Here is a 23,779-nt window from a genome sequence, read left to right on the forward strand (position 1 = left end):
TATCTCCCAGAAGCACTCTTTAAAAACTATATCCTTTCTAAACACAAATCAAATCGTGAAGATGTTTCCAAGCATGTGGATTCACTTTCAAAAGCACTCATTCATTCCTTCATTGAAAAATGCCTCCGGAAAAGAGGGGAGTAGTAAATGGAAACGGTCGTTTGCGCTAATGATCGTAAATCTTATACACCTCACCCGGTTTTTCCCCTCAAGAAAGGCGGGACCAGTGAAAGGCGTGGCTTAGTAGAGAAATTGAGCTTTTTCGAAAATATTTCAGATGGTTGAAACTCCGATATTTTTTTAGAAATGGTCGCATCATTTCAAACTTAGTCTCAAAAGAGAGCTGGAAATATTTTGCGTGTTGGGGCGTTCTTAAAATTTCGATAGCACGATTTGCAGCTTTTTTACAGAGCGAAAGGTCCAACAGTACCTCGTTTTCGAAGAAATTCATTTTTTCTCGAATTTTAAAAAATCGAAGAATGGACGTATCAAAAAAGTAAAAACTAATATACACAGACATAGGCTTGAAAAATACTCAGAAAAAAAATTGACCCGAAAACTTCAAAGGAATATTGTAAAATAACCTTTAACTTTCCCCGTAGGTTAGCATTGGATCCGAAGCTTTCAGACTCTCAGTGAAGAGCACCCTTAAGGTCGTCAAGTTAACTTTAGATTGGAGACAACAGTGTGTGTGACAACATTTTGTTCCTCCAGCTGTACCTTTGCGCACTGATTTCGGAGTTTCATTTCTGCACAGTGCGCAGACGCAATACCTGATATGCGATTTTTGCTTCTGGTGATTTAAGGTGTGAACGGAGCATTGGAGAGTGAAGGTTTTTAAAAAACTGCATGTTAAAGATATAAGGCCATTCCATGGGAGGGAACGGGACATTTAATAATTTTGGCGCTGATTTTATTTCCATTAATACAAGCAAAACAAACTAGCGTTTTTGCAAAACAATCTGACTTGTTTATTTGTATTTATGGAACAAAACCTAGTGACTAAACTGCTCGAAAAGTCCCATTTCGTCACATAGAATGACCCTATATCTAAAACATACTTTGAGCAATTATTAAGACAAGGTAATTATAGCAACAATGGGTCATATAAGTGCTTGAATAGTCCTAACAGATTTCTTCAAATGGTAAGTGTTACTTCTACATGTTATTTTTACAAAAACAAAAAAAAAAAAAAAACACCCACACACACAAACTTTTCTAATGCGTTGTTATGCAATTCTTATTCTCTCCCCCCCCCCACTCTAAACACTCAAAAAGGTAAGAATATGGTGTTATGATTATTTTAATGAGGCAAAAAAGCTACTTACCTTTCCCTGCATGATGAGTCGGATGGTTAGGGTGACGGATGGGCCATCTGCAGGCAAGGGATCTACAGCAGCCATGGTTGGGGGTGGTCAAGGGAGGACCTGGGGGCTGCAAAAGGTTGGATTTATCACACACGGAAGTAAGCTTACAGAATCATAATGAAGCATTTAGCAAAATTTGTGGTCACAAGTATTTAGACGGAAAGACCTTTTTTTTGAAAACATTGTAACTGCATGAAGATTTTATCAAACATGTGAAAGTGAACGATTATTTCAAAAACTCAAGCATACAGCACTATCAAACGGAAAAAAAAATACATTCAGCAATACATTACTGAATTAAAAGAGAGTTTCAATTAAATTTAAGAAGAAAATTACGATCAACAGTAGTAAGTTAAATAATTAGATTAAATTTAGTACGTACTTAAGGGAATAATTGAACAGTTTTTGGAGTAGCTAACCTTGTTCATCAATTAATTTTGTAAAATTACTTTACAAATTTAATGACTTGCTGATCAAATAAATTTTTAATTTAAAAGTTTTAAAATTTTACCTTGAAAGTGACAGATAGACAATTTGCTTCTAAGGAATATAAGCAATTTTAATGCATAAATTTCATTCGTAAATACAGTAGTAACTCCTTTAAGGGATACCTCCGAAGAATAAGGGCACCTCTATTTAAGAGACATTTTTTACGATCCCAGTCCCCTTAAATAGGGACCTCCATGTATTTGCCTCAGATTAAGGAACAATCCATTTAAGGGACGCTCCCAGAAAAAAAAATACGAAAACTCATGTATAGAATGAATAAGAAACATTGAATGTACTGGAATTCAAGATTCACTTTTTGTCTAAAAATTAACTAGTGAAAGTTTGACATTAACATGTACATTGAAGCAAGTATGTATTGTAAATTTTCTTGCTGAAATCTATATGCATGTTTTTCCATCTGTGCATATATTCTGCTTTGACGGATAGTCTACGGCCGATAGCAATCTTTGTTTAGAAAATTTGAAACGGGTACCGTAATTATAGCTTATTTTTCATTGTATTCCATTATAAATTTCATGACATTAAACAAATCCATGCAGCAAATTACTTCAAAATAATTTATGTATACCTGAAAACTTTGCACTGCCAAACATTTGATTCAAATTTTAGTTATCAAAATAATAAATTTTTAAATTAAAATAACTCTGAATTGCTTAATTAGTATGTATGAAACATTTTCAATGAACAAAATCTAAATATTAATAGTTTATGTTTTTTTAAAATAAAATTATGCACATTTAAGACAGTACATACACCAACTTAAATTCCTCTGAAGAAAAGACACCTCTATTGGTCCTTATTGAGAGGTTCTACTGTATTTCAATTTTTTTACTTTCAAATTTTACATATAGCATATTTACTCGAAAAGCAGTAAACTTATGAACTAAATTTAATGTTCTTGTTTTATCAAAACTCGAGAAATATTTATGGCCGTATCATGCATTGAAATGTTATCATTATTATTTTCCTTTTTACTTTTATACAAAAGTCCAAATAAAGTAGCAACAACCTATTCAGTATCCCTTGTAAGTGAGAAACAATTACGCTTTCCACGTTTTAGAAACGCATTTGATTACACAATGTTTTGAGACGTGCCTTGTTTCAAAGAACATTCACTTCAGGTTTTATTTGTACTTACGAAAAACTTTAGAGAAATGATTAAAATATCTGTCTGACTTCTAAGCTCATTAGCAACTCAATAACTAAATGAGTTGTCCAGTTCAAAATGCGAATATTCACATGAAACTCGGAAATAAATTGCACTATGTGTTCGTGTACTTTGAATTTTTTTTTTCATAAACGAAATGTAACCAACTTGAAGCAAGGAAATACATTTTGTAATGTATTTACGTATTTTGAATTATGTTCTTTAAAGAAAAGGCTGAATATAACCAATATGAAACAAGGAAATAAATTACATAATGTATGTATTTTAAATTCTTTTAGTAGACGAAATGCTAAATGTAACCAACATAAAACAAGGAAATAAATTGCACTATGCTTTCACGTATTTTGAAATTTTTCGTAAACGAAATACTGCATGTAATCAATTTGAACCAAGCAAATAACTTGCACTATGTGTTCTTATTTTGAATTTTTTCGGTAGGCGAAATGCTAAAAGAAACCAACATGAAACAAGGAAATAAATTGCACTATGTGTTCACGTGTTTTAAAAAATTTTTCGTTAACGAAATGCTGAATGTAACCAACATAAAACAATTAAATAAATTGCACAATGTATTTATGCACTTGAATTCTTTTCGAAGGCGAAATACTAAATGTAGCCAACACCTTCTTAACTTCTTGAACACATGTTTACTTCAAGTGATCTTCTTTAAAGCACTATATTCCATCAATATACCACCATAAATCCAGGCGTTTAATCCGTTATTTAGTTTCAAGCCTAAAACAGTGGAAATGAAGTTACCGGCAGAACAATCCCAAGGAAACGTAAACAATATGCCACTCACATTTAAGAAAGTATCCACAGGCGATATAAGATAGCACGCCTTCAGGCGAAGAGATGTGAACAGGTAAACTGAATGAACGATACGGAGTGAGGCTTCTTAATCCAATAATAGAGACAGTGACGTCAGGCTCACAACAATAGCGACAGTTTCTTTTACCGATTCTTGGCCACATTGTGATGGCACTAATCACTTTACAACTTGGGCAATCTAAGAGACACTTAATTGTTTTCTGAAGAGGGGGGGGGATTTTTTCTGAGTTATTATATGCCTTGCCAAGATTTTGCTTTTTGATTACGACTCCTGGGCAAAACAAAAGTAGATCTTTTGCTTCTTACTTCAGCTCAGCAATTAAGAGTTTTCATTTGTGCCATAACGATTTCATCACAAATTGGAATCTGGGACTGTTTCAAAATGTGGACATCAAATAACGCGTAAAGCAATATTAAATCATTAGTGTAAGTTGAGTCATTAGCACGAGATAACACTTGGATTAATGACTCTAAAATAGATTGTTTTATTTTACTCTTTATTTCTACTCTAGCATAAAAATTTCAGCGGTTAGTATTTAAACTTATCGCTCATTTGGAAGAAGAGTGCCACAATACGAAGAAAGGAAATTTTACAAGAGAAGCGTTTGAAGTTGAACTCTTTAGGCAATTGGCATTAAGAAAAGTAAGTTTGCTGTGCTCTCCAGTGGTTAATATTCGAACAAAAAATCTGTCATTATTTTCCAAAGAAGATAACGTCCTTTGGAGGCCTTTAGGCAAAAAAAAAAAGAAAAGAAACGAAAATGAAAAATTTCGTATTGTGGCAGCACTCTTCTTTCAAACGAGCGATATATACTAACAATTCTGTTTACACGTGATCTATATAGATATTTCAATCTATAATAAAATTAATTATTAAACTAAAATTGCAATTAATAATCAAACTGCTCGTTACAAATTTTAGTTTTTGGGAATATTTCCTGCACTAAGTTTGTATCAGGAGCGAACAAAGCTCAAAACTCTCATCGCAAATTAATGCTTTGTTTTTACTTCTGATTTTAACATACAGAATTTAGCAAAAAACCGATGACAATTCATGAAATAATTCACTAACAGAGATAGCATTTAATCATATGTTTGAAATAACATGCTTGAAGTTTGACAAACATAATTCAATAGTCTGGCTTTGAAGTTTGAAAACATGACAAAAACATCAGCCGCGAAAAAATACTCATTAAAAAGGCGTGTACGTGGCGTTAACATCGAAAACTGGAAATGGCATCTATGAAGGAAAAAACTCCCAGGAGCACCACGAGGGATGTTTTGAGGGTCAAAACTCCAGACCTTAGGTTTTAACTCATCTTAATAATCGTAATATGCCAGTTTATATCCACTTTTGAGCCATTCTAACTGAAACCCAGAAGGAAAATTCAGGCTGCATGAGTGCCTAGCGTGAAGTTGAAAATAATCTAAATCTTAGAACTACGAGAGGTGCACACATAGAATTTTATGAATGTTGGGAGGTAAAAAAATCTTTGAGATGAAGATCAAAATAAAAAAGAGAATTATGTTTAAATCTGAATTAGCTCTTTTCAAATTAGTTTTCTTTATCAGTGAAACATTTTATAAAAACCCTGTATATCTGACAACTAAGAACGCAAAAACATTTCCAACCAGAACACATCAGTCGTCATTTATCAACAGGAACTAGCTTAGAAAAAATATTAAGAGTATATTACAGTATAATTTGTATTATATTCGTACACCAATCACAATAGTGGCGCATCGCAGGAAAAAAAATCAGCATTAGAGAAAATATAAAAATTTTACACAATACACTTTTAACTAATTTATACTCAAAATACAATTATGATGGTATTCTTAGTGTCTGATTTTTCGTAGTCTTAACCAGTAGCGTACAGTTTAAAGTTTCAAAGTTTTCATCTATATTATGAAATATCAATTATGTGTCATTGATCATATCTTTTATACACCATTCGGCACTAGTTCGGTTAACAAACTTTACGCGATTTGTGAGAAAATGAAAGGCATTCCATTTAGCTTTAAAACATTATTATTATTATTATTAATATTATTATTATTTTTTTTTTTCGTTTTTTCCAAACTTTTGAGACAGGCCACTATTGTCCCTTTTTAGCGCTATGTGTAAGAATTGTGAGAAATTCTTGTCTGGTAGCAACTGTTTCCGTGGCCATTTTTCAAAAGCATTTGTTTAATCTTTCAATCAACGTTCCATCTTGCATGAGTGTTACATGAGTTATCCCACAAAGTAGCTACGTTATTCCATCAACTATCGAATTTCTAAAGCTAACTGACTTTTGAATTACCACGTAAATCAGACAATGCTCGATTTTGATTTTGCTTTCCAAGTTCTTTATTTATTGAATCTGTTTAGGAGTGATTGGTAAATCCATGAAAATTTTTTATGTTTTTTCCTGCCTTTAAGCAGACTTCTTAGTGTTTCAAAATCAATTGATTTTAACTACAATTAAACTTTTGTGGTGCTAAAATGGACTTGGGTTCATAAAGAACCGAAAAGTTGGCTATGACTGAATATTATTTTCTAGCCTTGAAGTTTCAGTTTTAGTAAAATTTTAATGCTTCTCTTAAAAATGTTGCAAGTCGATTTTTTTTTCAGTTTATCTTTAAGTTGTATATATTTTTTAAAAATTCTATGAAAACGTCGACCATGTCCAGTAAAGTAGGAATTTCTAACAGGCAATGAAACTGAAATATTGTGTATACTTAAGAAGGCAAAAATAAAGCAAAAGGGGAATGTTTCGACAACGGGATTAGAATCATGAACATGGGTAATTGAATACGTTTTGCTCTTTGAAATGCAGTCCGATGCCACAAAATCGTGATTAAAAATTCATTCGTTGCTCATTTCAATGTGTATAATCAACTGTAAAAAAGCGGGAACATAAGAATTCATATTTTTATACAAAAATGGAAATAATTCCAGTCATACACAGATTAAGGGGTCTAAGGACCCTTAACCTTCAAAATTTTCGACTTTCTGGAAAAAATATATGTTATGCATAATTTGATTCTGAACAATTTGATACCTCAATTTTTACCATACGCCAAAAACTTTTCAAGTTATCGTAAAAATGCGTAAACTTTCCCCCATAGAGATTTATGTTAATAGCAGCTGTTTAAGCCTCTTTTTCTCAGGTACCGGTTTCTTCGGTTTTCTCGTTTTGCGCGCATGATATCTCAGAAAGTTTCTTATATATTTCCGTAAAACTTTTTATACATGTTTGTCTAGTATAGATTTATGATCTGAACCTAAATTTTAACTAAAAATGAAAGGTAATACTAAAAATATATATATTTTTTTGCCCAAAATTTTGGAAATTTTTGATTATGACTTGTAAAATTTCAAAAAATAAATATATAATTTTAAAAAAATTAAACAAACTTAAGTTCAAGACATAAATATAAACCAGATAAACATACATTAAAAGTTTTACGGACATATATAAGAAACTTTCTGAGATATCATGCGCGCAAAACGAGAAAACCGAAGAAACCGGCACCTGAGAAAAAGAGGCTTAAACAGCTGTTGTTAACATAAATCTCTATGGGGAAAGTTTACGCATTTTTACAATAACTTGAAAAGTTTTTGACGTATGGTAATAAATAAGGTATCAAATTGTTCAGAATTAAAATATGCATAACATATATTTTTTTCAGAAAGTCGAAAATTTTGAAGGTTAAGGGTCCTTAGACCCCTTAATACGTTTCAAACGGTATGAAAACTATTTTGTAAATAACTGACAGCAAGCACATTCATTTAGGTCTCTCGATATAAATAATGTAAATACATACTTCCAAGCATTGAAAACAAAATATTATTTACAAAAAAAATTGAAACACCATTTAAAAAGTTAGCAGAAAGTTGAGTATACACGGGAAAAAATCATTCGGTTTTTTTGAAAATAATCAAGTTTCTTGCATATTTAAGCCATTGATTGCTCGATTACAACTGCCCTGTAAATAAATAAGTATGTATTTTCACGTATGAACGCTTATTTACAACCGAGCATCTACAGCCCCCCCCCCCTCCTCTTCCGCTGTCTATCACGTTTCCTACGTCGAGCTCGTCTATTGACACAATTGAAGCAAGAAAAATCATTCAAGACTTGTCTTTAGATTAGAAGATTTAAATCGGTTCTTTATAATTTAGAAATAAGTGTACGGAACTGTTTTTGCAAATGTGTCTTATTTGCGTTGTTAGTAATAAAGCTTAACAATTGAAATATTTTTAATTTCCAACAATATTAAATTTCCAACAATTCTCAGCTAAAACTTAAAAATTTAACTCAGATATTTCAGTGTCATTATTTTGCTCAAAAGTAAGATTTTTTTTTTTTTTTTTTTTTTGACGACCGATTTAAAAACCGAAGTCCGAGATTTTGCGTAGGGAGGACAATGGAGAGCTTTGTCTTGTCAGAAATTTATTGTTATTCAGAAACCCAATGGCGTTCAATTTGAACTTCTTTGATGATGATTAATGTGCAAAACGATTATAAAAATGGTGAAGCTACGCAATTACGTTTCATAAAATATAACGAAACTCAATTGTTGCAAACTTATTTATTATTGAACAATTTAATTATTAAAAAAGAAACAATTACTTCAGTTAAAACTCTAAATGTAACCACAGTACATTAGTTTTTTTTTTTTTTTTGATGTTTTAGATAAATGCTATTTTAAGTTTATAACAAAGCTTTTCTATTAATAATAGAAAAAAACAACAATAAAAATAATAGTACTAATAATAATTTGTTAGAAGATATTTTCATTGATTTTATCTCTATTCAAAGCGATTAATATACGCCCTATAACAAAAATATTTTCAGTTCGAGTTATTTGACTGCTGGGTTCAACTAAAGAAGGGGGGGGGGTCAAGTAACCCTCAGAACCTTTTTCCTCGAGCTACAATGTAAATCTTACTAAGGGGGCAATCAGTTTAGAAGGCCGAAATTTTAGTGGTTTTCGTAAAAAAATTTATCAGGAAAGAAATAATCAGAGCTAGTTTAAACTTGGAGGATATTTTGTTTATATTTTGAAGTACATCTTGTAACTTTTTCAAGTTATTTCCACCAGAAAGAGTGGAGTTACAAGCTGCTGTTCATGGGCGGTCGCCATCAGAGCTTGTTGTTGGTGGGCATTATTGAAACCACAATTTTTTACGTAAACAACATATTTCCTAAGATTACAAATCTAATTTTTATCAAAAAAGTTGAAAATTGTATGTTTTTGGCATGTTTGATTAAATTGTCATGTTTTTCTACCATTTTTTTTCCACATTTTTTTTCATTAAAAAAAACATTTTTATTAATAATATCATCCCAAATTTAGATTCATATAGAGTATAATTAAATAAAGAATGTTCAGGCTAATTTTCAGAATTATTGGGCAATAACTCTTTGAGCTAAAATTCCCACCAGTTAAAAAAAAAGTTGTTCCGAGAAAAACGCGTTTGAAAAAAAAAAAAAAATAATAATAATAATTTGAATTTTGACATCTTTTGAATTCAAATCATGTTTTTCACAATCACGAGTGTGTGTATGTAGAAGTGTGTGTTTGTGTGTGGGGGTATGTGTGTTTGTGTGTGGGGGGGGGGTATGTGTGTTTGTGTGTAGGCATGTGTGTCTGTGTGCTGGCATAAGTGTGTGGGTAGTGGTGTGTATGTATGTGTGGGGGGGGGGTATGTGTATATGTGTGTAGGCATATGTGTTGTGTCTGTGTGCAGGCATGAATGTGTGGGTAGTTGTGTGTATGTGTATGTGTATGTTTTTGTGTGTTTATGTGTGGGTGTCTGTATGTATGCGTGTGCGTATGTGTTTGTATGTGTGTATGTGTTTGTGTGTAGGTGTATGTGCGTGTATGTGTGTGTGTGTGTGTGTGTAGTTGTGTGTGTGTGTGTGTAGTTGTGTGTGTGTGTGTGTAGTTATGTATGTATGCGCGTGTGTGTAGGACATGGATGCAACCTGGAGCCGGCTTTCGCTATAGGAGCAGCATGGTGAGGAGCCCGTCGACGGTGATGGTGCGGAGGGTGGCGGTGGGAAAAATCAAAAGACGCCAAAAACAGTAAAGTGAGAACAATAAGCAATCGTGATTGCTCAAAAAAAACTGCTGTGAACATTTTCGAATCTCCACAATCACTTAAGTGCTCATAGCATCGGAATTAATCGGAATTTTCCACTGAAATTTTAGTAATATATTCTTGAATAGTTTTACTAACATTTTATGACATTAAAAAAGTGGACTTTTTGACCCTACTAAGCGCGTTTCCCGCCTTAAATTAACATTTGCGTTGAAGGATTGTTAGGAATGAAACCCGGTCCATAGAAAAAATCTTGTTGCGCTACTATTTCAAAGTAATAATGTTCATAGTTTCATATTTCTATGCAGATAAAGCATTTAAATAACTCCGCTTTAATAATAGGATATTAATCATTTGTTGTAAGAAGACGATTATTTCATGCTTAGTTACTTATGCATTTGAATATTAGTCATACAATTTGTTTCTTCACATTTAGGTGAAAAGAGGACAAATGTAAACAATTTTTTTCTTCTTAATTTCTCAAAAAGTATTATCAATTTTTTGGAGAAAATGTTTCGACATGATTGAATAGTCTTTTCTTTGTGTCCTGGAATTTTTTTCAGATTTTTCAAAAAATTATTTCTTTACTTTATAGAATTTTAAAAAAATGTCTTCAATTGTTCACATGTGCCCCTATAGGGGATATGTTTTTTTCTTGTAAATATTTTTCTTGTAAATATTATTTAACACTAAATTGTTGGCCAACTATTTAGTGACAAAAAAATTTAAAATGAAAAAATAATAAAATAAATAATTAATCAATAATAATGTATAATAATAATTAACAATGAGTTTGCCGACGGATAATAGCAAAAGACTAGTTATAAATCTTTACCCCTTTCTTAACACTTATAATAACCCTACATTAATATTTATGTTACGGAGAGGATATGGGAACTGTTCACATGAGCCCCAACGTGTTGTGTTCATAAGTGCCCCGTCATCTACCTTAGAACTAATTTTCAAAAATAAAGAATTTTTAATTTAGTTAAAAAATTTAAACACTGTCATAAATTTACTCGACTGTATGTATAATATTTTGCAATAATTAAGTTGAGTGTGAAAACATATTCATTAGTTTAAAATATGTTTTCACATGAAGAAGTCTGTGATCAAATTACATCAGCATATGCTAAAACAAAGAAGTTGTCGCCAAAGGAGCATAAACTGGCTCATTGCTCTAAAAGTTTAGTCAAGAAGTAGAACTGGTACTACTGTTACTTGAGAATTTTTCAAGATTTTTTGCCTACCGTTACCCTAGTAAAACATACCATGTTCACATGTGCCCCATGCTCACATGCGCCCCCTTTTCCCCTACTGTCTACAATTGACACTTTAAATTTCTGCTTTTTCTGCATTTTCATAAACGTATGATCAAAGTGAGCAAGTGAAATCACTGAGATTATTAAAATAAGTACTCGGATGTAGTATTTTTGGAACGTCTTCGAAATGAAGTCCCCACTACAGATATTTTATTACTTTCTAATAGAAAAATATGTACGTATTGTTGATATAATCACCCTTTTTTGTCATGATATGAACTTTTTATGAAGTCAATATTTTTTCTATTTTATTTTACTTCCGACATATTTTTAAACTTGCCAAGAGAATACACAGGAATCGATGATTTCAGTAAGGTCGCACTTACGCCCTCCTGAAATTGTTGATTCATGCGTAAACCTCAATTCAGAAAAACTGATCATATGTAATTATTGAAACAAGTTGAAACTAGAGTTTACTCTATTATACTTATCTTTGGTTCTTGCAAAAAAATAATGTACACAAAGTAGTGTTAGCGTTGTGTTTTCTTCATGGTACGATTCATTTTTTACTATAAACATTTTCTATTTTCAATAAACTTCTGCATTTCTCTGCACACAAAATACGCGAATTTTGAGAAGAAATAACGAGAAATAACGAGATTAAGAAGGAAACTTCTGGTACCTTATTTTCAGAGCTGATTAAAGTATCACAATTTACCCACCGTACACTACTCTCGATATTTGATTATTTGTTATTATTATATAATGCATGCTTTGTGGAGTTAATTATATATTTTCTTTATAATACGAGCTCTCTGCATTAGCCTTTTCTCTTTTTCTTGAGCTCCTACATTTTGTATGAACTAGCAAAGAGCACTGGTAGAAATACCAGGCACGTGAAGAAAACCACCGTTACATTCTTTCCGGAACAGTTTCGAACTATAGTCTTAGCAGCCCGAGGCTCCGCCATTTGATTGAGTCAAAAATCGATCGGGTGAAAATGTCAAAAGGAAGTTCAAAAGGGAAACTACCTGGAATGTAGAAGTCTGGCGGAGCACTTCTTCAAGATGAGGGATTTTTTATCTTCCATCTCTTTTTGCAAGAGTTATATGGAAGAGGAATTTTTACTACACAACCTCCATGATTGCTCTAGGGAGCCAGCTTTCTGTAAGTTATTTGAGAGGGGTTTGTACATTTTAAAGTTAAATGTACTTTTTAAAATTATTAGAGATGTCAAAAAGAAGTTCAAAAGGGAAACTTCCTGGAATGTTGAAGTCTAGCAGGGGACTTCTTAAGGATGAGGCATTTTTTAATCTACCATCTCTTTCTACAAGACTTATATGGAAGAGGGAACTTTTACTGCATGTCCCCTACGATGATTCAAATAAACCAGCTTCTCGTAGGAGTTGTTTAAAAGAGGTTATTGTATTTTTAATTTTTAGTGTAAGTTTTCTAATCTATTGCATCTACAGTAATAGGCTACGAAAGTAAGCAAGATTTTTTTCTGTAGTTTACTTAGAATTACAACTACAACAAAAGCTGAATAGTAATAAGAGACAACGTAAATAAAAATACAAAATAAGGGATAAATAGGGGGGAGGTATAAAAACTCAGAAAAAAGCTGTTTTGAGGCTACCAAAACGAACCTTCTCATCAGTACATGAAAGAGAGGTTCACGATAATCCCCATAGGTCAAGTGAAGAAATAAAATAATGCGAAAGAAAGTAAAATGGGAATTTTGTCGCGCATGTGACAGCTGATATATGTCGTTCATCGTAAAAGTGGTCTATCTCCATATTTGTAAAATGTGTATTTATTTGCTTTTTGATATAGCATTTATTTATATATCTTAGTACAAAAGCGAAGCAAAGCACTTTTTGAAATATAAATATCTAATGACTAATAGTAGCTGAACACGTGTGTGTTTTTTCCTAAGGAAAAATTGGCGAAGATCTTTACATAATAAAGCATAGTAAAATCATTTACATGTAGATGCATCACTTTTACAATGGACAACACATATATTTCATTAAAAATAATAATTTTAAAGGGTAATGAACAAAGTTTTATTGCTTAAAAAATTAAACTGTACGTATGATTTTTAAGCAAAAAATTTGTTCATAACCTTTTAAAACTATTACTCTTAATGAAATATGCGAGCTGTCACGTGCGGGCCCAAGAGCGTACAAATAAGAGACTGATCTTATTTATAGGCTCTTTCGCCTTGTTTTTGTCTAAATATATTGCTTGTTTACCCGTTTATTTAAATGGCAATTGCATGGATCCTTCTCAGATAATGGTAATTTTTTTTCGTTCTTTCGTTCTTTCTTTTTCTTTTTTTTTAAAAATCGTGTTTCCTTTTTTTTTTATATTAATGCAATTTTCCACGTCGACTTAAATGAAAAAAATTCCCAGAGAGCTTGTTCGCCTCATTTTTAGTACTTAATGCAAAATTGGGACAAGATTATTCAATATTGGGACAAGGTGATGATGTATTGAAATGTTCGTTTCCTTTGGTTTGTTATGGGGCTGCGTATTTGTTTCTCACCATTTGCAGAACATCCATCAAGAGCTGGCATTCGTTGGTTCGTGTCTTACCTGATAAATTTAAATGTGTTAACAATATTTTTTGAGCAATTTTGACATTTTTTGAGTATCTCCGAAAACTAAGGAATTAATCACTCAAAAGGAATATCTGAACATTTGCATTTTCTCTTATTTATTCAACTAAAACTTCAAAAATATATTGAACAACACTTCCTTTTTAATTAATCAGTTGTAACTAGTTTCAAAAAAACTGATAAAACAGAATATTGATTAACATGGTCATGAAGCTTTTAATTTATTCAGTAGCAAAAGTGGATTAAACTAAAACAACGACAGAAAAATCTTTCCTTTTATAAAACTATTTTTCTTTTAAAATCATTCTTTTTTAATTACTTCTTAAAGAATTCAAGTCTTTATGGTAAGAGAAGAAGTTTCCAAAAATGAACTTCTTACTTCTCATTCATTACATTAACATTCGTTACGTTCTTTTTTAAGCTTATTCCTTTCTTATGGTTTTTATACAAAATTTCATTAAAATCAACAATAAAACCCCATCCTCTTAAGCGTTGCAAAACACAGAAAATTAATATGATAATGTGTGGTATAATTTTCGCATAAAATATAAAGGTTTTGTATAAATTTTGGTAAGAAAAATGTTGATAGGTTTTATAAGTTTTCTTGTTTTTCGACTGACTATCGTTAAGATTCAACCTTAACTTCGACTAAAGTAGCTTTCATTCAATTCTAGTGTTGTAATAACCTTAAAAGTCGATCTTCCTACGTGTACAAAATGCACCCAATTTCCATGCCGATAAGTTATACGCTTCACATGAAAGTAGAAAAGAACGTTACAAAATCAGGCTTTCAGCTTCGTTCTTGATAAATTTAAAAAAAATTGTATAAATATGTTGGAGCGCACAGATGTACCCGGGTAAATAAAAAAAAAATAACATAGGAGAGGAAATCTTTTACAAGGGAGGCTTTTACAAAAGATTTAAAACTTTATGCTCGCTATTTTCATATACTTTAATGAAACTATAGTTGATACTAAATATTTAAAGTCACGCATTTAATATAAATCAATTTATAAGCATTGTTCTTTGTTTTATCTATTGTCATGCCACTATTCTTTAGATGGATATGAGAGTAAAGATTAAGGAATAAAAGTCGGCTATTTGTAATGATTCACGACAAAACAGCAATAAGTGTCATTTTTAAATTCATATTGCATACAATAATAGTAAGTTATTTTATAGTAGAATGAAAAGTAGCAACAAAGTTACAGCAAATTATTGGCTTGTTGAAGGGAAAAGGTTTCCTTATTTAATCTTGTGCATTTTTCTTCTTTATATAGGTTCGTTTCTTTCATTAAAATTTTGTAATTACTTATGTTTATGTTGTGTTTGTATGCGTTAAAACTTTTAAAAATCACCAAAATTTACCAAAACACTGAAGCAAGATCCAAAATAAAAACAAATTATATTTATATGACGAAAACTAGCCGCCTGCGGCGACCAGCTGGTTCACCTTCTTACGCCATTCGCCTTTCTGTGCAAGCAGCCACCTACGGCGGCTGTTTGGGTAACTTGTCATTTACCTTTTTACTTAAGGTTTGCCGCCTTCGGCGGCTGTTTAAATAAATTAAGCAGCAGTATTAATCAATCCATCTCTATTTTTTTTGTGTGCCATTCACATTTTTACGCCAAGATTGCCGCCTTCGGCGGCTATCTACCTTTACGATCTATCTCTAAATTTTCTTATCCATCTCTACTTATTTTAACCTCCCGGCCATTTCCTAATAAAAACAAACATCACCCAAAAAACCGATTTTTTTTTTTATTTAAGTAGAACAAAAAAAAAAAAAAAAACCCGTAATGTGCAAAAAGTAGCGTTTGACAAAGATGAAAAAATCTCGCTGTTTTTATTGAATTAAATGCGCACAACTATGAAATGTAACCTAATATAGTTACAGCAAAAGGCCCAGCTTGGGGGGGGGGGGAATGGAAAAAGAAATAAATGCAATCCCTAAAAAAAACAAAAAAGGAAAGAAAAAAAAGGAAGCGCTGCTGGAAAAACATGTGGTCATCACGTCATAAAATGTAGAAGTAAGCTATATAGTAAAAAAAAAAGGTGAACATTGCTTGCGATTAAGATTCCATCGTAAATATCGAATCGAAATCCAAGTAGTGACGTCACTAGCATAAGAGATTGAAGAACGTTTTTTTTGGACCGATGCGTGAGGAGACATGATGTATTCAGCATTAAAAAAATTGTAAAAAAAAAACTATTGCGTATTTTTAAGAACTTTTTTCTTTTGAAGAGGGCGAAATGTTTTTACTATTACCAACTTAAATTTTAGAAATGAGGCTTTGATACTTCTCGCAGGATGATATTAGAAAAAAAAAAAAAAAAACCAGGAAAAACTGCAAATTAAAGGTTTTTTCAAAAATTCGTAAAAAATACAAAAATTTCTCTGTCTTCAAATTTTTTTCATTAATCATATTTAAAATTAAATTTCCTACCCTACAGTACAAAAAATATTTGTGTGGTGCGATTGGTTTGGGGTCTGTGAGGTAAAAAGTACTAAAAAGTGCTAAAAATCACATAAAACATTAAATAACTTTTTTTCTAATCAAAATATCAAAAATCGAAGCCCGAGGTGCACATCTTCAGCAAAAACTGCACCTGTGTACCAAATTTCATCTTTCTAGGCGTTAGCGTTTTCCCGAGATGCGCGCCACACACACACACACAAACATCTTATTTTATTATATGTATAGATTCTCAATCAACAAGAAGTTCATCCAAAATTAAACATGAGTGCTTTCCTATATCGTCGATTTAGAGAACAAAAACTCACTAAGTGCATTTTTAAAGTCATTTAGTGCAAAATTTCCTATAAAACGTTAAGGGTGTGAGGATAGGGCTTTCAGCGTCAAAACATTCACTTTTTTACGAATTTTTTAGAGAAAATCGTTTGATTGAATTTATTAAAACCTTTGTGCATTATTATGTATGGTTTTAAGAATATTCTATAAATTTTTGATCAAAAAATATCCACAGACAAGCCGGTGACAGAGTTTTTCCCCAGATCACCTTTGGAGAAAGATGATTTGCGGTGTTCACTGTATCTCAGCTGACATTTGTCCAAAATCAAATTCTATTTGAATTTAGTTTAAGTATTAATTAACCCTTACGTTCTGAGATCTGTTTTTGTTTGACTTTAAAAATTTTAGCAGCCATTTGAAATTTTAAGTGCTATTTTTCACGAAAAATTCCGCTCTTTTGTTAGTAAAAAATGCATTAAAAAACAGAAACGTATGGGGGAGGTTTTTTTATATATAGAATGTGTGTACAAAATTTGAAATGGATCGGTCAATTAGTTTTAAAATGGGAGTGAACACCGACTTTGAAAAAGTAGTTTTGAGAAAAACCTGTTTAAAGTTTCAGAAGCTAAAAGGCATAAATTCCAGCTCCATAGAAGACAGTCCCTGTAGCAGCTTCGATTTCCTCAGCCTTTTCTTTCTTCATTATTCATTTAAATTATATTTAACAAACCCCAAGCAAGGACCACTGGCATTCTGAGCGTCTGCAGCTGTCAGAACAGCTGCATTCTTCGGCAGCTGTCGGAGCTACAGTTTGAAGGAGCGGAGACTGAATATTTGATAACTTTGAGAATTTTTGCTCCAAACGACTTGAAATTTTGGGAACTTATTTTTGAAATGTTTAACTACAAGACGAAACAAAAAAAAGAAAATCGCTTTTTCAAAACTGCAACCCCCCTCCCCCTTAAGCTGGGATTATTAATCCAAAATTACAATAACGCAGGCTTAAAACAGAACTTGAACAAGGGGTCTCAGTACTTTTCCTGCGCTGACGAGCATGTGAAAACAGCTCTATTTTCAAAAACTTTTATCTAATTTAGAAAACATTTCGCCAAGTTATTTTTTTATGACTACAAATACACATATGAATGTATAATGTGGTACTACTTTCATTCAAAATGATTAAGACTATGATGCAATACGTAATATGATTTTCCTCCAAATCACAAAAAATTAATATTTTGCTCCGCGCAGGATTCTGACTTAAATAATGGGCTTATCTTTCCCAAAATTAGCATAAACTACAGCCAAGTGTCGCAGTAAGATGCTATACATCTTTTATTGTTTTAACTCAGAAAGTGGTAAATGTTTTTTAATAAATATTAAAATTTTGTATAAAAATCATAATTGTGATGCAAAATTAGTCCTTAAAAAAATACTTTTCTACTAGTTTTTTTAAATTCATGTATAAATCCTAGAATAGGTCCCACAAAATATGTACACAAAATTTCAGAATAATAGTACAATAATTTGTTTAAATATGATGTAAATAGTCAGAAATTTTACGTTTTGAGAAAAACGCGTTCCACGTGTAAACAGCCCTTGCTATTTTATGAATAATTTCGGAAGTATTTCGAAGATCATTAAATGTTTGGTACCAAGCTATTCAGAAAATTAGGAACAGTAATATATATATTTTTCAAAACATCGGATTTTTGAGTATAAAAAGTCCTGAGACTCCTTCAAAAAATATTGCAACCAAAAATCGCTCATACATTTTTTTAATAACTATTTTTACTTTTTTCCACATTTCCAGAAATTAATCCAAGTGCACTTTGTGAGTTTTTCCTCTAAACCGACGATATACCGCCATGAATTTTCTAGCATCAACTATTTATTTCTGAATTCACTTTGGCTCCAGATTATTTTAACTGTCCATTTTGATGATTAAAACAGTTTTCTGCAAACATTTCCTTTTTTTTTCTTTTTTGAAAACAAAAGGATTTTCTTTATAAACTACATAACAGTCATTAACTCACACTGCTAAGAGATATATTTTGGTAAATTCAAGCTATTAAAAGTTTTTTCTGCAAGAACGTTTTTGATTCAAACACATTTTTTTCATTACAAATTCGAACAAGCGTAACCGATCGGAACCAAGTTTATGGTAAAAAATTCCCACAGTATTACGATTTAACTCGAATTGGTTAAATACACAGTGAGAATTAGTTTTATATAATAATTTACCAAGGAGCGTAATTGTAAGCTGATTGCATTGAAATTACCTACTTTTCTATATCTTTCGGATAAAATTGCTTGTTCAAATTAGATCATTACCTCAAAAGTTCTTGGGAATGCCATCCCACAATAAACGCAAGCTCGACGGACATACATGTATTTTCTCATATTATAACCCGACGTTCAAATTTTTCTTTTTAAAAATTTCATAAATTTATTTTTGAATGTTTCATTTTAATGATATTTTACAAGTACACAAAACCTTTTTTGCTGATTTTTGTTATTACCTTTTCTTTACACTGGGATCAAACTGTACATTTCACAAAAACATTAATTAGGTCATAATGAACCAGGAAGCACAGAAAATACATGTTTGTATAGCGTTGTGTATTAGGCTTTGCAGCAAACATGATTAACATTGATTAGGAGAGTAAATGTCACACTTCTTTAGAGTTGAATTGAACCCCATTAGTGAGAGGAAATGCGCTGCTTAAGCTTTAAAAAGATTTTAGGATAACTGAAATCGGCATTGCCTCTTTCTCCGACAAAATATAAGTTTAAGAAAGTATTTCTTCATGAAGCCTCAGTGGATGAGAGGTTTTACATTTAATGCTCTGCCACCTGACCGTGGGAACTAAAACATGGGGGGGGGGGAGGGGATTTTCGCTGTCGCCTTGGCCCTAATTATCTTCCCTCTGATGTTAAATGTGCTTTGCACTGAATGCGACATGCAAAACTACTATATGTAAGATGGGGAAATGTTTGTGCTAAATGAAGAAAAATATGCAAAAAATGTCAAGAAGCAAAGCCCCGGCCCCACCTAAGATTTCAGTTATCGCGCTTCTCCAGCAACCGTAATAACAAGATCGGTGAAGGTGTTTGCGTTGTCGACTTTCGGTTTACAGTTGCCGTTTCACTGATGAGTTTAAACTACTCTGACCTCTTCTCCCGTGCCATAAAGAATCTAAGGCTTGATACTGAAAGAGAGATAGTGGGGTAAAAACGTACTTGAGTTGCCTCCCAAAGGGATTTAAACGTTTTCACTACTCAGGGAGAGAAAGACTCGAAAACAAGGGGTGCTTCATGCTGGACTGACCTCCAGTAGTTCGTGTTACCATGTGTCAACTATGGACAACTAATAACTATTTGTAACTAATTTTAGAACTTCAATTAAAGGCAAGAAAAATGGCAACAATGTTTTTTTTTAAACCTTAAGTTTACCGAATGAAACTCCAATCAATCAAATGCTTTTAGAATAAAAAGAATGTATGAAATATTTCATTGAATGCCGTAGATTTTTGTTTGTTAAAAATTGGAGTGCCAGTGGATTCGCTTGTGACCTCCAAGTCTTTTGTGTTTTAATTATTTCATTGTTAGTTTGTTTTTAATTGTTAAAGCCACTGTTTCAGTTGACTGAAAAAAAAATGGTTGCTTCAAACGAAACCACTATTTTTTACATTCACCGAAACTTTCACCATGCTTACCTACAATTTTCTAAAGAATAAAATCAGAAGCTTTCTTTGGAAACACAATGCATTGGTACACTTGGAGTTACCGAACGGGAAAAAGAAACAATGCGAGAGAAAAAAAAACAGTCGCTTTCAAAAACCCTTGAAAATATTGCAAGGTGTCTGCGTGAAAAGAAATAAAACATTATTAAAAATGCATTTGAACGAAATATATGTACATTCTAAATTGCGGAATTGATGGACTGAGTCTCGTATATATTCAATGTATCAAAAGTTGCTTCATATCGTCTGCAAGGGAAATGTTTAATGCCTCTGGTGAAAAAAATAGGGGAAAATGTTCTCTTTCCTTGGCAGCAAAAGTTGAAAATCTGAACGATTTTCATGTTTCCACTCGATAGTAACTCAAAGCAAGATTTCCGCTTTTGGAATAACTTAATTGTGTAAAAATACATAGCGCATTACTAGTTTAAACCACTGAAAGTTTATTTTTGTGTTGATTTTTTTTTTCTTTTCCACACACACAAAAAAAAAAAAAAAAAAAAAAAAAAAAACTCCTGGTTATCTGCTTAAAAGGTTATCCGTGGTCTTTCGTAATCTCTCTTTTCTAACAGAATGTGGGGAAAATACACGGAAACTGGTTGAAAGAGTTTACATAACTCATTATCAACAAATTCAGAATCGTTTTTTATTATCTTTACGGACACTTAGTAAAGTTATAATGAGTAAAATGATGAAAGCAGTTAAACTGCTTTTGTATTCATTTTTCATATATTTTGAACTGTTTTACGAATTAATTGCTAAATTTGCTAATCTGCATTTGCTTTATCTCCCCCTCCATTCTACAGATAATTAAGAGTTCATTTTAATGAACAACTGAGATTTTACATTTGAACCTTTTCTCAATTGCGAATTCGTACTTTTCCCCTGTTTCTCTTCGAACGACAAAGATGACTTCAGCTCTTACTCCTCTTATTCTCTTAAGTTAGTCTAGTTAGACATCTGTGAGCAGTTGCATATGAAGTGTTAATATTTAAAAAAAAAAAAAAACTTAGTGTATACATATTTCATTCCAAAAGAAATATTTACCACAGTTCGAGAATTGTCACCTATTCTAAGTGAAATACGGTTAAGGTTGAACATTCTTCGCAAAATTACATTTTCAAGTAATTTTTATTTCACATTCTTACTGCTTAAATTATTTCACTTCATTTAAACTACTGTAAATACCCAAGAAAGTTAATCCCCTCTTTAATGTGTAGTGCGTTACATTTTGTACCATACATTTTGCATCTGAAAGTAAAGTCTGATTTTAATAGAGAGTTAAAAATAAATTTTAGTATCTAGACTAAGAGAGCCCACTGTGTTTTATCTCTATATCACCATACACAGCAAAGGGACGTGACTTTTCCATCGTAGTTAATATATGCTTTAAACGACGTAAGCAAACACAGCATGTACTCTTAGACCAAGGCAGTACTGGGCATTATTACTGGTAGACTATAACGAAAAGCAAAATTTTTAAATATGGAACTGTTACTGAAATTCAAGTTCCGTAAAATGAGCTATCTACTCTATTTTGGGCACGATTATTTCCAGGCTGTCATTTTGGGGGGGGGGGGGGGAGTTCAGAGACGCCCCTGGCTTCGAGAAGTTAAGATATTTACGTACATGTGACCGCAATTTTTATTATTTTTCGATATATAATATGCTTTGAGTGTTTACCCCCCCCCCCCCCTCTCCCGAGTGAGATGACAGACCTGGGTATTTCAAAAGGCATTTTAGTTACAAAATAATCAAAATCCTTCTGTAATAATATAGAAAAATATAGTTGCATAGGTATAATTCATTTCAAAGTTAAGAAAACAAAACAAATATTCTGAAAAGAAATACTAATTCAGAAATAGTTTTTTAGCAGTCTACAAACTTTCTGCTACGAAATACTGATAAATGATACAACATAAATTACGTGCTAATGGAAACAAAAAAAAAAAAAAAAAAAAAGAAAACAGCTCATAAAAATGCGTTTAAGTCTCTTAGCAGTGCTGAGTGATTTGTGTCTGGAGGTGCTTTCGTAATCAATCAGAATCGATGTCGCAATATCGTTTCATGAATTAAATCGTTGCTTTTGGTTTCATTTTACTTCTTACGCAATCCTGATAGAGATGAGAATTCGGCTGAATTAAATGAAAATGGCAAGGTCAGGCAGCAGGCAGGGTCTGGCTTTTTGGAGTGTTTAAAAAAGAAACACGATTATCAAACCACTGTTTCAGCAATTGTTAATCAAACTGATCAACGGAATTAGTTCGCGTTTTATATTTATTTATTTATTTTTTATATATATTAGAGACAGGAAGAGTCTGAATGTATGATTTTTAAAAAATATCGTTAAAACATATGTTTGTCTAAACTTCGGAGAGTTTTGAAGCACATGTGCGACCGGAGGATGTTGATGGATTTAACTAAAACTTAAATATAACTTTTATGGTCCTAATACATAAGAATCTCAGCTATTACATTCGGGGAAGGACCAAATTAAAAATGTTACAAATAATTGTAACGATATGTATTTTTCTAGATTGTGACAAACTTTAGAGCACATGCATCATCGAAAAGTAACCGATTTCATTTCTTTTTCTTTTTTTTTTTTTTAACCTCTTTAAGATTCCACAACTCGCATTTTTCAAACAGTAATATGACTTGAGGGGAAAATATCGTTTTGTCAGCCGCTCTAATGAGCACTCGACAATAGTAACGCCAAATAAACCACATCTGTTTCAAGATACGTGAATATCAATAAAATCGAACAGATTTGAAGATATATGCATGCGTTCGTTCTCTTTATATTTTCATCCAATCACTAATACTATTAGTGAAGAGTGGCATAATTATACACTAGAAACTTTACCAAATTACGTCTTAGGTATTTGAAACATTAGACGGCAAGGGCAGGGTGACAGTTTAAGCATAAGTGGTAAAAACAGATGAGAAAGCTGAATCATTACTATCCCTATCCTTTAATTCTTACAAAACATTGTTGACAGCTTCTTCGTAATAGAAAATGATTCATTGAGAGAAGTAAAAACAAAATACATTTTTCCTTCACTTGCAGAAAATAGTTTTTTTTTTTTTTTTTTTTCAAATTTCAAAATTCTGTACACCTTTGGCGTGATTTACTGTCAAAGGTAAATGTATTTCAAGCAAATTCTTCAAAATATATAAGCTTAGCTGAAAGTGCTAAGACGATTTAAAAAAATCTTCTAGAGTATATCCCTAAAAAAGCAAAGAAATGATGAATGATTTTCCCTATGGGTTTATTCAAGATGCGACTTACAGAGACGGAGAAAATCTCAATTAATCCGGATTTCCGTCACATCGCTTTGTCATATCGTTGTGATAATCTGACATGACAATTTGACTTATATTCAGACTCTCGTGTTGATGTTTCTATTTGCTTCTGAGTTGTGA

At 32.0% G+C, this 23,779-nt stretch overlaps 1 protein-coding gene across 3 annotated transcripts in view; it reads right to left on the reverse strand.

Annotated features, from left to right (window-relative positions):
• LOC129218138 (poly(rC)-binding protein 3-like) overlaps positions 1-23,779 on the reverse strand; it is a 222,178-nt gene that overhangs the window by 178,898 nt on the left and 19,501 nt on the right. For 2 of the 3 annotated variants that reach the window (XM_054852352.1, XM_054852350.1), the window contains exon 2: positions 1,329-1,434. In XM_054852352.1, the coding sequence (XP_054708327.1) occupies positions 1,329-1,403 (75 nt within the window). In that variant the 5' untranslated portion in view covers positions 1,404-1,434. Of the gene's footprint in view, positions 1-1,328; positions 1,435-3,847; positions 3,932-23,779 lie in introns of those variants that run through there. The other variant, XM_054852351.1, reaches the window with a different exon arrangement.

Source organism: Uloborus diversus, chromosome 3 (genome assembly GCF_026930045.1).
Source record: "Uloborus diversus isolate 005 chromosome 3, Udiv.v.3.1, whole genome shotgun sequence".
NCBI classification, from domain to species: Eukaryota; Metazoa; Arthropoda; class Arachnida; order Araneae; family Uloboridae; genus Uloborus; species Uloborus diversus.